This window comes from Pinus tabuliformis, chromosome 8, assembly GCF_031772625.1.
Source record: "Pinus tabuliformis cultivar Carrire ecotype Pingquan chromosome 8, CPIR1, whole genome shotgun sequence".
In the NCBI taxonomy this organism is placed as follows: Eukaryota; Viridiplantae; Streptophyta; class Pinopsida; order Pinales; family Pinaceae; genus Pinus; species Pinus tabuliformis.
Genome location: NC_142294.1, coordinates 756,056,884 through 756,073,847, shown reverse-complemented (window position 1 = coordinate 756,073,847; position 16,964 = coordinate 756,056,884). Strand labels below are relative to the sequence as shown.

At 40.9% G+C, this 16,964-nt stretch overlaps 1 protein-coding gene across 1 annotated transcript in view; it reads left to right on the top strand.

Moving 5' to 3' along the window:
• Positions 1-14,698, top strand: part of LOC149237796 (kinesin-like protein KIN-14L) — a 422,935-nt gene extending 408,237 nt beyond the window's left edge. Inside the window, exons 21-23 of the mRNA XM_089372799.1 lie at positions 13,167-13,307; positions 13,548-13,706; positions 13,908-14,698. Coding sequence (XP_089228925.1) covers positions 13,167-13,307; positions 13,548-13,706; positions 13,908-14,405 — 798 coding nt within the window. The 3' untranslated portion in view covers positions 14,406-14,698. The remainder of the gene's footprint in view (positions 1-13,166; positions 13,308-13,547; positions 13,707-13,907) is intronic.
• Positions 14,699-16,964: the final 2,266 nt, after the last annotated feature.

The window sequence follows — 16,964 nt, the reverse complement described above, 5'->3', positions numbered from 1 at the left end:
CAACTAAAGCTCCCTGCTCTTTACAAACTTTCACCGATGGGAGGAGTCCTAGTATGAGAAGAATCACTAGGAAAGATAGATCAATGGTAGGATGTAATGTGATTCCAAAGCCTATTCAAAAGAGAGGCTCACTCTAAGAAGGGCTAATAGAATACCTTGATCTAGGGTTGAGAGATATTTCTTGATATGAGGTGCCCTAAACCTAAGAATCCTAGAAAGATAGGTTTCTAAGCAATCCTTGTGAAATTAGAGTTGCAAGATTGTGGGACCCCAAAGAAGCCCTAGTGGGCCCAAATTAGGTCAAGGTTTTAGGGTTGAACAACAAACTAACGGGCTTGACCAAGTTGGGGTGGAGAAGAGGATCAAAGGAATTAGATTTTTCTTGAGATTTGAATGCAATGACCCTAATGAAGGCACTAACCCAAGGAAACCTAGGGAGAAAAACGGTCTTTGATCTAAGGCTTGTAATATCTCGAGATTCCACTGTCGAATTGGTCTCAAATTTGGAGGACTCTCAAGAAGACCCCAATGCAGTTCTTGACCAGTTTTCAAGGATTTTTGATGGCTAGAAAGAATTTTGTTGATGCCCTAGGAGGCCTATTAGGGTTAGGCCTTAGAAAAGGAGAAGAGGTGAAAAAAGGTTTTCTTCCAATGATCACCTAGGACTAGATCAGTGCCTAGCCTATTGGGAGAATAGAATCAATGCAATCCAGTGTTTAGAGATGACTTATACTGAAACAAGGAGTCTTCTAGCAACTTCGCATGGCTTAGAGGCAACAACTAGGTCACTAGAAAAGTTTATACTTCTTTAGGTGCTGCAATTGGTGACTTATCAAGGTAAATATGAGAAATCATATACCCCTAGGACAATCATTCACTATACTCTGCATAAACATATAAAAGGCCCTCACAAAGACAAGATCGAACAACTTTGCATTTCATTAAGGTAGCTACACCAACTACATGAGCGAAAATCTTTCATACATTATGCAAGTGCAGTATATGAAAAAGAAACAATGTAGAGTCACTTACAAGAATAGCGAAATTTTCCAATTACTAATAGAGACAAAAACCCGAGTGTCCAAGATAAGAAATAAGTCCTTCCAAACATCGAAATGCATTAAGCTTCCAATTCCATCCATCAACAAGGCTAGCGAAAATTTCCAAAAGAAACAATGATCCCAAATCCAAGTGATGCTCAAATGGAATGACCATCACATCAATATATATTCTCCCCAAGGGTTTGATTTGCCTAATTAGGCCTAATAATGCCCCAACTAATAAAATAATGTGCAAAAATAACATAACTTGGTGACAAGCCCACCAAGATAGCTCCATAATACAACAATAAGCCTCTCAAGAGGGAAAAATGATATACAAAATAGGTCAAAGGGCCATTAAAGAGGCCTAGTGGAGTCGAATGTGTGCCAAGATGAATGAATGAGCTCCAAACATAGTGATAAAAGGGGTGGCCCCTTGATATCTAAGAAAATGACCTGTGGTGCCCCAAGTGGTTATGGGGGCACAATAACATCCTCATGGGTCTCCAAATGAATCAAATGAGCATGTATCCCATCTATAATGGCTGGAGGAATGATGCAAGCCCCCCTATTGTCTCCCATGGTGAGATACATCCTCATCTAGGCCTTGGATCAGCTTCCATGTGTGTGGTGCAAGATTGTCGCTGGCTAGGCAGGGTGGTCCAGGTGCATCACCATTGTCAAATAAATGGAACACGAGCATGCAATGGAAGATGTTGAAGGCTCCCATGAAGTAGCAATCTGCTCTCTGCTATGGTGGAGGTCCATGATTCTCAAGGCTCACCATACAAGTGCCAATATGACCCTCTGGAGGGTTTGGACCCTGTATAGGGAGACCAAACCTCAGATGAAGACCCACCTACATGTTGATTTGGGGTAGCATCGGATGTGCTTTAAGTCTCAAATTTTGTAGGGAGGCTTGGGCACATGTATTCCAAAGACCCAGAAAGCGTTTTGGGAAATTCCACGCAGAAGTGATTTTATTAAAATAATTAATATTTTTAATGGGGTTCCTAAGTCTAAACTTAGGAAAATTAAAATATTAATGGGTATTAATGGGTCAAACTTCTAGAAAAAACACGGATCAAGCCAAAACGATCTGAGCCTTTGATTAAGATTTAATCTAGGCCTTTGGTTGTCCAACAGAAAGATATAAGAAGGGGCTTGAAGTCTAAACTTAGGAAAATTAAAATATTAATGGGTTAAACTTCTAGAAAATAACGGATCAAGCCAAAACGATCTGAGCCTTTGATTAAGATTTAATCTAGGCCATTAGTTGTCCAACAGGAAGATATAAGAAGGGGCTTGAGGGTCATTTGGAAAACACATTGAGAGATCAAGGATATCAATTTTTTTGAAGTGAGAAGTTCTCAGGAGGAAAATCGATTGAGGAGATTTCTTGCAGCAGAGGGGCAGTGAAAATCCAAAAGAAGGAATTTACAGGGAGTACAAGGCAAAGGGAGAACAAAAAGACGTCCAAAGGAAGGTTGACGCTGACCCACGCAGTGCTGACGCAAAGGTAGTGCGGTCCTTGAGGGGAAGTCAAGTTTCCTATTGAGGGAAGTCGAGTTTTAGTTTCCAAGAGCCGGGGTGTGAGTCCGAAAGGCAGAAATTCAATTTTCTCAACCAGCAAAGGATCTGGAAGAGGGGCGGCGTAATACCCACAAGGGGTGACGCAAAAACTGCTGGGAGTGATGCAGTTTTGCGTAGAAACCACGCAAAGGGTGACACAGAGCCTCCAGTTCAGCAAGATCAGTCACTGATTCTCTAGTGACAGGGTGAGATCATTTCACCAGTCTTTTGTTCAGTATTTTCTCTGTATCGGATTGCTAGTTGAGCATCCTAGAATTGTACTCAGATTTTCTCCTGCATAATAATAAAACCCTCAGAGTTGCTACACCGGTTTTCTCGCATTGGGTTTCTCTGGGAACTATTGTCCAAGAATAATGGTGTCCTATGTGTTTCTATTTTCCTTGCTTAGTTTGTATGTTTTAGAATCATATTTAATGTGGTGTAGGCTGCTTTAGTAATTTACTTCAATGTTTCGAGAAGAAATCTGAAATAAGCTTGTAATGTAATTTACAATCTAGGTGAAGTATATTCAGTTGGTTGCAGTAGGAATCTTGAGATTGTTAGTTCTAGGAATTTTCACATGGTATCAGATGTGTTGATGTGAAACAGGGAAGCGCAGATCTGGCACTGAAGCAAGAGCCAACTTGCTGCAACAGTTCGAATCCGCGGAGGGATTGCGCAGTTCTAGCTAGGAGGGCTATATTTTCGAGATTGTCTCTCTCTAAGTGAGCCGACAAAGAGGTAAGACTGCCGGATCGAGAATTTTCCAAGGCAGAGAGAATTATGCAAAGCATTAGTGCAGAGCTAGAGGGACGTAGTTTTCTGCAAGTTAAGTGCTAGGTTAAAAAGTCTTTGAAGAAGGAAGCAGATTGCATAGTGAGGGAATACTTCCTCAGTGATTTCTTGCCAAGGAAATCAGTATTTCTCATTTGTTGAGCAGTAGAGGAGAAGCAGCTTACCAACTCCATTAGGGAGTGTGTAAGCCAGCCTAGGAGCTACGCAGTAGGGAGAAAGAGGGAGTTGTTCGACAGTTTTTGAAAGATATGGCAACTAGTGGCTTGAGGGATCAAGGCAGGTTGGACGGGGCTTCCAACTATGTCATTTGGAAGGCTAGAATGTCTTTCCTTCTAGATGAGCATGCCCTCAAGACGTATGTTGATAGTGTGGTAGCTGTCCCTGCGGATGCAGATCCGCTAAAAAAGTACAGAGCTGAGATGGCTCAGTTGAAAAAGATGATCCTGGATGGAGTCAAGGATCACGTGGTGTGCCATGTTGCTAGCAAAGGGGCTACTAAGGAGATGTAGGATGCCTTGGCCACATTATATCATGGATCTTCCGAGCAGCAGAAGATGTACTTAGAGCAGAAGTTGAGATCTTTTCAAATACTGAAGGGAGAACGTGTGGATCCATTCCTCACAAATCTGAAGGAGACCAAGGATGAGTTTTCGATTGCAGGGCATACACTTCAGGATTCGGAGTTAGTGAGACTGGCTCTAAGTTTCATCTCGAATGAATGGCAAGCTTTTGTCTAGAGTATCCTGGGCAGAGCAACATTGCCAAATTGGGACAAGATGTGGGCAACTCGAAAACAAGAAGCGCTGAGGAGAGACCTGCTCAATGTCAAACTTGATGGAAGCAGCAGCAGCAGTGGGTCGAAGCTCAAAGTAGAGGAGGAGGATAATGCAGCCCTTGCATTGAAGGGACAACATGGACAAAGACAAAAGAAGGACATCTCCAAGGTGAAATGTTTCAGATGTGTCAAGATGGGCCACTATGCATCCCAGTGTCCTTTGAAGAAAAAGGACAAGGATGAGAAGCATGATCCTAAGGTTGCAGCCACAAAAATCGAACAAGAGGAGGAATTCGCCATGACAACCAAGATACCTCTAGGAGGGAGGTGGGCTGATATAGAACTGTAGTTTGATAGAGCTATAGATGGGCAGGATCCTTGAGGAGCCCACCTCTTGGATCATCACCTTGCTACGAGAGCCCATGATTAGTAGTAGCAAGACGAAGGAGCTTTCAGTTGGTGCGATGGAGTGTTGGAGTGACAGATCCAGTAGTTAACAGCGCCAGAACTTGAGCAGGGCAGAGCAGAGAGGCAGCAGTGCATAGAGGCACAGTGCAAAGCTTTAGTAGCGCAGTGGCTTCAAAAGAAAGCATGGGACTAGCAGCAGTCAGGATTTTAGCACCGAGGTGTATCCACTGGATACTTGTCTAATTTTGGGTATTTTCAGTTGCTTCTCTCAGCAACTGAGTTGCAATACGGATGTAGTGTTAGTAGTGACAACACTAGCAACATAGCAAATGCAACATTTGAGAGGGAGCTGCAATACAAATGTAGCGTTGGTAGTGGCAGTGTCAAAGTCAGCAGTACAGTAGCAACAACAGCACAGTAGTTGGTGGACAGCATGTCAGACACCAACAACGCAGAGGGCGATGCTTCAGAGTCAGAGCAATATACAGGAGCAGTGTATTGCTAGAGAACATTCCTCACTAAGAGGGAGTGTTTATTTGGGGTAGCATTGGATGTGCTCTAAGCCTCAAATTTTGTAGGGAGGCTTGGGCACATGTATTCCAAAGAACCTAGAAAGTTGGGAAATTCCACCCAGAAGTGATTTTATTAAAATAATTAATATTTTTAATTGGGTACCTTTGTCTAAACTTAGGAAAATTAAAATATTAATGGGTATTAATCTAATCATGTGTGAAACTTCTAGAAAAAGACACGGATCAAGCCAAAACGATCTAAGCCTTTGATTAAGATATAATCTAGGTCGTTGGTTGGCCAATAGGAAGATATAAGAAGGGGCATGAAGGTCATTTGGAAAACACACTGAGAGATCAAGGAAATCGATTTTTCTAAAGTGAGAAGTTCTCAGTAGGAAAATCGAATGAGAAGATTTCTTGCAGCCGAGGGGCAGTGAGAATCTAGAAGAAGGAATTTCTGGAGAGTACGAGGCAGAGGGAGAACATAAAGACATCCAGAGGAAGGATGACGCTGGCCCACGCAGCGCTGACGCAAAGGCAGTGCAATCCTTGAGGGGAAGTTGAGTTTCAGTTGTCGGGCACTGGGGAGTGACTCCGAAAGGCAGAAGTTCGATTTTCTCAGCCAACAGAGGATCCAGAAGAGGGGCAGCGTAATACCTAAGAGAGGTGACACAGAAACTGCCAGGAGTGACGCAGTTTTGCGCAGAAGCCACACAAAGGGTGATGCAGAGCCTCTAGTTCAATAGGATCAGTCACTGATTCTCCAATGATAGGGTGAGATCATTTCACCAGTCTTTTATTCAGTATTCTCTCTGTATTAGATTGCTAGTTGAGCATCCTAGAAATGTACTCAAATTTTCTCCTGCATAATAATAAAAGCCTCAGAGTTGTTGCACCGGTTTTCCTGCATTGCGTTTTTCCGAGGACTATTGTCCAAAAATAACTGTGTCCTATTTGTTTCTATTTTCCTTGCTTAGTTTCGATGTTTCAGAATCATAATTAATTTGGTGTAGGCTACTTCAGTAATTTACTTCAATGTTTCAAGAAGAAATCTAAAATAAGCTTGTAATGTAATTTACAATCTAGGTGAAGTAGATTTAGCTAGTTGCAGTAGGATTCCTGAGATTGTTAGATCTAGGAATTTTCACACTGCAATCATGTATAAGATCCAATGCGTCTCCTCACCTTCTAGTACAACCAATCATTAGTGCAATTCAGTAAAAGAGCTTACAAATCATGGAACCAAATGGACACTTCATACTGGCATGCCCTTCCATAATGGGCTTCAAAACATACAAGTGTCTCCAAGTTTAAGAAGAAGGTTAACCAAGGACCCTATTAGGTGGCTTCAACCAATAAGGTGGTGACATGTCCATGGTACATCCATCAAATGGTAGGTGGTATGTGAAATAATGATGGAATGGAGTGGTGCATCAGGGGAAAGCTTCAAGCCACATGCCACAGTACAAGGGTAGTTAAGATAAGGGAAGCCCACACTTGGGTATATGAGTGTAGGAGGGAGCAATCATGGTACATGAGTTACCTCTGCCATTGTTTTTCCACCCTTATTCATATGCCTTTTTCCTTTTATAGATTTTTCTTTTGCAACTGTTGGGGCTCTAGGGGATGACAGCGTGATATGTAGGATATAGTAGTAAATACTCCCTTAAGGTGGGGCAGTTCATCGCCCACCTGGGATTGGGACAATCTTGGGTTCCTAAATGATGTGAGGGGCCAAAGTGAGGGGCCCTAGGAACTAGGTTGCTGGCATGATGAGAGGGGTAGAGCTCATGTTTAGCTTTTTCTCACATGTTAAATTTGTATGCCCCAGCCATCCTTTGCATTTTATGGTATATTTCCTCTTGAGAGTGGCCAAATTATGCTTTGTCTTTTCTTTTAGCTGCATCAACCTTCGGGGCATCGTTCCACGCCCAACACAAAGTGTGGACAAGGGGAAGGTGAGGCTAACTCCTTGTGGACCCGAATGGGAAATATGTTGAATGGGGTTATAATGAGCAGAGGGGAGTGATGTATATGGTGTTAGGAAGAGGGACCATGTAACCAAGATCGAGGTTCCCCATGTAGTGCCACCCATAAAGCTAGTATCCAATAAAGGAGATCCGACGGGATTAGGATACAAGGTTAAGCATCAAATTGGACAGAGGAGACGAGAGTAGAAACCAGAACCATTCTTTTCGTCGAATTCCCCGACTAATCCATGCCCAAAAGTGTCCCACGGATTAGGATACAAGGTTAACCATCAAATTGGATAGTGGAGACAAGAGTAGAAACTAGACCCACTCTTTTCGTTGAATTCCTCCACTAATCCATGCCCAAAAGTGTCCATGATAAGTAAACAAACGTACCCAACTACACAATGAAAATCCATACCTTTGGGGTTGGAAGGCCCACCTTCAAACATACGATCATAACAGATGGGCGAGGGATCACATCGCTAGCTCAAGTGGCAGAGATAATGGCACATCGAGCTATCTAGTGGCTGTAATGGGTTGCTAGTTGTTGGTTGAGGACCATCTAGGAGAAAAAATTTCTCCTATGAATACTACCCATGGGTAGTGGGTAACAGGGACCATTCCCTTCAAGTAGAAGCAAGACCAATGTAATACTTCAACTTATACATTCTGATCCGTGTGGACCCATGCCTGTGACCTATCTTGGTAGCTACTTATACTATCTAATCTTTGTGGATGACTTCTCCCACAAGACATAAATTTTCTTCTTGAAGAACAAGGACCGGCCATTTGACTTGTTCAAGGACTTCGAGGCATTGGTGGAAAATCAAATCGGAAAGAAGATCAAAATTTTGAGGTCTGACAATGGAGGAGAATTCACTTCAAATGAATTCGTTGACTTTTGCAAGAAAGTCGGAATGAAGGAGACCATCATACCTTACAACCCCAAACAAAATGGTGTAGCTGAAAGGAAGAACATGACTATCATGGAACTAACCAAAGCCATGTTGTATGATCAAAAGCTGCCAAAGTTTCTTTGGGGAGAAGCTGCTAACACTATTGTCTATGTTCAAAAAAGGACTCCCCAGCAAGACTTCGTTGACAAGACTCCCAAAGAAGCTTTCACAGGTGTAAAGCCCGAGGTTGGACATTTGAGTATCTTTGTCTGCCTCGTCTACTTTCATGTGCCGAAGGAAAAGAGGACCAAGTTGGAAGCTTTAGGAAAGAAAGATATTTTTGTTGGTTACTGTGAAAATTCTAAAGCTTATAGAATATGTACCTAGTCAAAGGAATATAGAGTTTATCAAAGATGTGACATTTGATGAAGATGTTGCTCTTGGGAAAGCGACACCCCCACCCCCTGCCATTGTTGGAATAAAGGAGGATGACATGGATGTATAAGAATAGACTCCTATTCTTGAGCCCAAGCCTGATCTTGCTAATGATTCTTTGGAAACCATGGACCCCTTGGATCCCCCTCCATGTGATCCTCCTGCTAGGAAGAGACCATTATGGCTTCTCGACACCTTATAGGATGTTGAGAGACATGTTGTTGCAAGCGGAACCTTTAGGGATAGCAAGAAGTCATACCGATATCATAGATATGTTGTAGCTATGAGCAATATTATAAAAGTTGAACCATGCACTTTTGAAGAAGTTGTAAAGGAACAAGTGTGGAAGGATGCTATGGCGAAAGAGTATAAATACCATCATGAAGAACAATGTGTGGGAAGTGGTTCCAAGACCCAAAGGAAAGTTTGTTGTGACTTCTAAATGGATATAAAAAATTAAGCATGGTGTGAATGGAAGTATCGAGGAGTACAAGGTGAGATTTGTGGATGTAAAGACCGTATTTCTACATGGCATACTCAAGTAAGAAGTATACTTGGTTGCTCCAAATATACTTCTTACTTGTTACAGCATAGAACATTGAAAAATTAACATAGTCGGACCTAGCAAATCAGCCTCCCCAACAATTATGCCTCCTTCTCACTTCAACAATTTAACCTCTCGAATTCCTAGCAAATCAACCTCCTGGAAACACCCTAAAATTATCCCTGTATTCTTCTTCCTTCTCCTTAGTCAAACTAAGCCTCATGCTCCAAAGAATTCGCTCTCTCCTTCTTGAGAAAATCGCTTTCCTAAAAATGATGTAGCTACCTCTCTCTTGTGTTCTTGCGTCTTCACCTCTTTGCTAGGCTTCTTTTATAATCTTCATTAAGCCCAAATCCATAGCCCTAATCTCCCTTCTAGAAGATCTTAGAGATCAATGGTTGAGATTATTTCTAAGTCACTTAATTAATTAAATTGTTTATACTTAGAAAATGACTTAATAGTCCACAATAATTAATTGACTTTAATTGTTGTACTTTTCCTAAGTTAGACTTAGGAAAGAAGACATAAATCATTGACTCCACCAAGCAAGTACCTAAAGAGGCAATAAATCATCTTCCACTTGCTAAAACACCAAGCCTATGCAAAATACCTTCCAAAGCTACCACAAGCTTCAACACTCCCTCCTAGCAAGGAAGGGATTCTCCATCATCCCCAACGTATCTCAGTACTTCACAAACTTCCCTTTCACTAGACCCTTAGTGAGAATATTTGCCATCTACTCTGGAAATGTATTGTAATCTCACAACACCTCTCTAGACCCTGTCTCTGATAAAGTGATATCTAATATCAATGTGCTTGGACCGATCATGAAACACGGGACTCTCAAGGAGCTTAATGCAACTTTTATTATCACAGTGAATCATCGTTGGCCTCATCACCAAATCAAATAGTCCTGCAAGAATCTTGCAAAGCCACACTACCTCACAGCTCACCATACTTGCTACCATGTACTCTACCTCTACTGAACTAAGTGCCATTGATTGTTGTTTCCTACTATACCACGAGATCATAGTTGATCCCAAGCTGAAGCAACATCCAATCGTGGATTTCCTATCCACAACACTCCTTGCCCAATCAAAATTTGTGTAACCTTGCAGCTCCACTCCTCCAATTCTGACATATCTCAGTCCAAAGTCTACCATACCTCATAGGTACCTCAACACATGCTTCGTTGCCACTTGATAAACCTATCTCGGCTCCACAATGAAGTAAATGAGTGTGTTCACTATTCATAGCAAAACATACATCTATCATAGTGTTGACCAGATACATCAAGGAACCTATCAACTCGCCTTCAGAAGAACTTAGCTTCTTCAAGTTAGTGATCATCGGTGTAGACATAGGCTTACAATCCTCCATTATGAACCTCCTCGAAATCTCAACTACATACTTGCCCTGCCCAAGGAAAATATCTTCAGGTTGCTGCCACACTTAATCCCAAAAAGTAGTGCATCAAGCAGATGTCCTTCATCTCGAACTCTGAAGCAAGATCCTCCTTGCACATCCCTATGAGCTTCTCTGATCCTGTCAAGAATAGATCATCCACATAAAGTACCAAGATGAGTAGCTTACCATTAACAAATAAATAGTAACAAGTTGGAGTCCACCTCACTCTCAGTGAAGCCCAAACCAAGAAGATATCCATCAATCCTGGCATACCATGCGTGTGGAGCCTGCTTCCGCTCATAAAGGGTCTTCTTCAACCTACTTACATGAGACTCTCTCCCATGCACCTCAAAGCCCTGAGGCTACTCAATATACACCTTCTCTTTAATCACTCTGTTGAGGAAAGTAGTGTTCACATCCATCTAATGTATCCTCCACCCTATCACAGAAGCAATAGACATAACTACTCTAATGGATGCATATCTAGCAACAGGTGTGAATATCTCCTTGTAATCTACTCCCTCCTGTTGGGAGAACCCTCTCGCCACGATGCTCACTTTGTACTTCTTGACATTGCCATCAGCTTTATGTTTGATCTTATAGATCCATTGAGAAGTGACCACAAACTTTCCCTCCATCGGACATCCTCAACACTATGCCCCATACATCATTGCTCATGATGGAGCTATGCTCGTCCACAATGGCATCCCTTATCACCTGCTCGTCTATAGCCTTCACAAAAGTGAAAGGCTCAGACTTGCTGACATTGCTCGAGAATGCCAAATATTGGAAAATCTTGTTGGTGACTGCCTGAAGGTGCTGCTAGGAGCCTTCACATGCTCCTCAACATCCCTCAAGGTTTGTTTGACCCATCTCCGCCTCCGCCTAGTAGAACTTGAAGGAATATCTAGCTCATCCTCTAGATCTACATGTTGTTTCCGTATTGTCGGCGTTGTTAGTCCTAATTTAGCCCTAGGAGCTTCTCGCTCCTGTTCCTCTACCCTTATTGGTTCTTTCTCATGAGACCTCCTAAGGGTTCTGCTCTCATCAAATCTAACATCCCATCTTAAAATAACTATCCTCTGTCTTGGAATGTAGACTCGGTAGGCCTTTAAGACCTTACTGTAGCCCACAAATATGCCCCTTTTTTATGAGGGCTCCAGCTTAGTCCTCTTCTTCGTGGGAACATGGACATAGTATAGACTACTAAAGATGCACAAATAGCTCACATCCATTTTCACTCCTATAAACATCTTCTTAGGAATCACATCCTCCAATATCCTATGAGGACTCTTATTCTGCACATATACAATTGTATTACAGACCTCTGCTCACAAAAACATAGGCAATTCCTGATCATAGATCATTGCCCTTGCTGCCTCCATTATGGTCCTGTTCGTCATCTCGGCAACCCATTCTACTGAGGATTGTAACGTACTGTGAGCTCCTTAATCCCTACTACCCTGTAAAATCCTGGAACCTGTTGGAGGTATATTCTCCCCCATTATCTGATCTGAGCACCTTAATCTTCTTCCCATTCTAGTTCTCCACAAGAGCTTTAAACTCTTGAAACCAATTGAAGACCTCATCCTTGATCTTCAGGAAGTAGATCCAAGTTTTTTTGAAAGAGTAATCTTTGAATGTCACAAAGTACAAAGACCCGGTGATCGACGTCACAGACATAGGACCACAATTGTCTAAGTGCACCAAGTCTAGCACTCCCTTAGACCTGGTTTTGCTATGGGGATATACAACCTTGGCCTGCTTGCCAAGCACACACCCTTTACACATTCCATCCTTCTGCACCCCGATCTCTGGAAAACTTGTAACCATTCCCTGCAACATAGGGAGAGCTATGTAGTGTGGAACTCTATGGTCTGCGGTCAACAATGTTGTCTGCAGTCAAAAGTGTAGTCTGCAATCAAATCCCTGTGGTCAACAGTCTGGACACGTGACCCCTCCTGCAGTCAACTTTTAGTTAAAGCAGCTCAGTCAAAGGTCTGCTCAACTCAATCAAACAAAGATAAAAACTCACTGGTCAAACTCTTCCTTGTTCTCACATGTTGCAGCCTCAAGAAGAGGAATAGAAATGATGAAGAGAGAAAGAGGAATAGAATAGAAATGATGAAGAGGCTGGCCAACTTGACCTTTTCTTGGGCCAATTTGTCTCAATAGGTCTTGGTTTAGACGCGAAACGTCGACAATAAAAATGTCCACTGTGGAACAATTTCTGACATCACAATTTCAAAAATTTACCTAATTTTTCTAGGTCCAACTTGGAAATCTTCTAGTCATGTGGGAATACCTCCCAATGCTACACAAAAATCAACACCAAGATCTCGTAAAAATTAAATAAACAAAAAACCAAAAAACAGTAAGCCAGCACCACAAGTTGGAGGAAGCGTCTAAAGAGTGGTGACTCTAATTTGGGTGTCTTCATCTCATGAATTCCATGAGAAAGTTGACTTGGGACATTATTGTTAGTTTGCTAGTGAAGGAACGATATTGATTCAAACATTTTAGATGTAGCATACTTGTGCTGGAAGCTTATGTATTGAAACGTTGTTAAAAGATCATATTTTGTTGATTAAATCAAATCCATGGATTTTAATTTTGACCTTTTTATCGGAAATGTTGGTAATTGTGTGTTGTGTATAAACAATTTCTGTCATACAGTGTTTGTTGTTACTATACAGTCAAAAGTGAACTTGTTTTGTGAAATTGTTCATAGTAGAAATTTAATGTAGTGTATCAAATGCATTTGGTATTTTCTGAGGTATTTGTAACTCAATTTCATCTTAATATCCAGATATTGCAGCAAGTGCGGACAGACATTGCACTATTAACAAAAGAGCAAGGGGGATCACCTCTGCGAAATCCTCTAACTTCAGCTGAAGATGGACGATTAGCATCACTTATATCTCTTGATTATATTTTGAGACAAGTCGAGGTTCTCTCCTCCCCTTCAATCTACCCATCTTTTGCAATGTAGTAATGTACCTTGATTTCGGAAAATTCACTAATAGATATTTATCAATATACTACCAATGAGAAGGCAAAGAGTCATTTAAATAATGAAATTTTTCACCCCTGATAGATGTGTTCGCTATGCCACTGTTGTATGTGAAATCATATCAAAATCCAAATTGACCACAAATCTAATAGTATTCATGTTTCTGTGGCTTTCCAGGATATAGAGAAGGAAACTTCTCATAAATCTATAAATATAACCAAGAAGAAAACACTGTTACGAGCACTGGATGAACTCTTAGGAAGAATGCCTTCTCTTCTTTCCATTGATCATCCTTGTGCACAAAAGCACATTGAAGAAGCTCGCAAAAAAGTTGAGGTACTTTCCAGTAACACGTTTCCAAGTCTGCAAGAATTTAGACACTGAAATAAGAGGCACACATGCAAATTCACCAATTTATAATGGAGAATTCAAATTGACTGCATGTTTTGTGATGCTGATCTCAATGCTGTTTAGATTTCAATGCTTACACAACTGTTCTGATTTAGAGCACCGGTTCCTTGGATTTGCATGTTGCAGAATCTCCATGAACTAAATGACCTTACTCCAGGACCTAAGAATTCTTCAGATGAAGTAGCACAGTGGAGTGTGTTACAGTTTAACACCGGCTCAACAACACCTTTTGTTATTAAGTGTGGTGCAACGTTGAATTTAGAGCTTGTGGTGAAGGGACAGGCTAAACTGCAAGACAAGAGTGGTAATGAAATTGTTGCAGTTGTACCTAAGCCAGCAGTGTTAACAAATTTGAGCCTAGAAGAGATAAAACAAATTCTTTCACAACTTCCAGAGGCTTTATGTCAGCTTGCCTTGGCAAGGACTGCTGATGGAACCCGAGCAAGGTATTCACGTTTGTACAAAACATTGGCCATTAGAGTTCCTTCAATGAAAAACTCCGTAGGTGAGCTTGAAAAAGATGCATTGCCAAGAGATGTTGTGAATCCAAGCACACCATCAATCAAGTCAGCTCAGCTCCAAATTAAAACTGAAAGTGATAATACTTCAGATGTATATCAGTGATATGGTTAACATGTAGGCTATGTTGTGTTGTATATTTTCTTTTGCACGCATGCCTAAGGTCTTGTATATGTTGTATGAGTAATTATTTTTTTGGAGTTTCTTTTCCTGGTAGGCTGTAAGAAGAATGCCAGTTCAAATTGTGGAGATATTGTTGGGTTTCATTTTGGTATGTCCTAGGCATCATGCAATTCTTTCGAGACCTGTGGGGTACTTTCTTCCTAAGCTATCTTGCCCCATGGATGATACAATGTATATTGATATGCAATATATTTATTGGTATAATTCTAATGTCATCCTCAAGGGAACTGTTTTTTTCCTTTCTTGAAACAATGTTTTAGGTGTTTGAAGGTTGTAATGCACATAAAAATACCAATTTGTTTTAGTGATCATAATAGTGTTTGCCTAAGTCCCGTTTCATTGTATGGCTTGTGACTTGAATTTTAAAGCCCCGTTTCATTAAGTGGCTTGTGACTTGAATTTAATGCAATTACCAATGGGGCTTCCTAATTTGTATTTCTATGTAAGATGGTAAAGGAAAACCAAGACAATTTAATAGGACTGCTCAATTGAATTGAAAAATATATTGAGAATTTTCTACAGCTTATTGTTATCCATCCTAATATCTCCTATTCGTGCACCTTACTCCAGCCAGGATAACTACCTTATTTCCCCATGTTGAAGCATTATGCTTTGAGTGGAAGAGCTTTGCTCTTTATGAATATGTCACTATTTTTTTTATTAATTTTTTTTAAACCAGGACGAGAACTTTGTATTGACAATTGCGTCAAAAGAGGGATAATTCCAGTTCATCAGGTAACACACGACTGGATCCAAAGTTTGACTTCCTTTATATGCATAAATATGCAAACTAAATTGTTATGCCTATATGCATAAATATGCCAAAGACATGTAAAATTTGACTATATTTAAAAGACGTGGGATTACATCTTTGAGCCCTGAGCCCCCAGATTTTGGTGAGACTGGAACATTTAGATCAGGTAGACCTTGTTTCGTATTCCTATAAAAGGAAGGTTCCAAAAGGCGCTTGCTGAGAGTTTGCAGCTCTTCGATATGTTGGCGAAGGCTTGATAGTTTGTCCTCTGTTATCTCCATAGTTGTGGTCATGCTAAAGACCAGTTGATTATATCTGAGTTGCAAGGTGAGGATTTCTTCCTGGAGTTGAGAAATCCTCTCCACAATTTGCCTGAACTCCTCACTGGAATGATGCAACATAATCTGCATAATTTGCCTGAAGTCCTCCCTGGAATGATGCAACATAATTACGTCTGGCCACTTACACCAACCAGAGCATACAAAGGGGAGAGGAATTAACCGAATTGTTGATCCAGAGACTGAATGGAAGGTCCACATGAAAACTGGATAGCCTTGGTGTTGCCGAAGAAGGTGAGGCCAATTCTGAATTATGTAAGTCTAATGAACATAGAGGATCCAACAGTAAGAATTTGAGCCCCACCCACCATTATTTGCTATTATCTACATAAAAGGATACCCATCCAAGACTTTTAGAATCTGGTAATGTCAAATAAGAGCATAATGAGCTTCCACTTCCCTAAGAAATGTCATATGCCACCACTGAAGGAACAGGAACATGCTTACACAAAGTACCCCGTTTGCTTCCAATTTCTTCCAAACCTTCACTTTCCACCACAAGACACGATTTCTACGTCGATTTCTACGTCGGGCATATATGATTATGAAATCAAGTAAAAACCAACAACATTTCCAATAGAGAATTGTCATGCTTTTAGAGCACAATACAGCCTCCAAACCCCATGATGGATGATGCTTCTGATGCCCAAACATTTCCAGACACCCTGACCAGAACAAAGGAAATGATTGCCTGATACAATAATAAAATGAAGCACCAAAACATTCCACCAATTTCGACCAGACAAGCCTTTCACATTGCAATGTTGCCCTTAAAATAGTAAATACCAAATTCACTAGAGGAATAGGGCATAATTTTTTCAAAGAAGCTAGGATGAAAGTACATCTTTTATGATTTACCAAGTCAGTGACATTTCCAAATTCCAATTCTGGGAGTAGTGCCTATAAAACATCGACTTACCCTCCAAGATTTATGGAAGGCGTATGACCCCTGAGTGATGTCCTTATCATTGAATCGACACCTATGGCTCGTATCAATCTTCAATTCTACTCACAAAATATCACTAGAACATCGTCACCAACTCAAATGAAACCCACAAATAATGTACCGAGGAGTGAATAAAAGTCGAAGTTTACTACGGAATACTAAAACCAACCCAAAAAGGGATCTATTGACCTCAGGATTATCATGACATACACACACATATGTCCAAGGAATATTATGACATATACACACACGATTCAGATTTCCAACTGTAATATATAACATGATATGCACAGGATTTAGATTTTCAACTGTAATGGCTCTGGTCTTCGAGGCCATTCCCTGTTGATTTGGCAGATCCCCACACTTTTGTACAAAGAGATTTGGGTGTTGAGAATTGTGATTTCTAGAAGGAACATGAGTCTCCAAGTTTATTATCCCCAAGA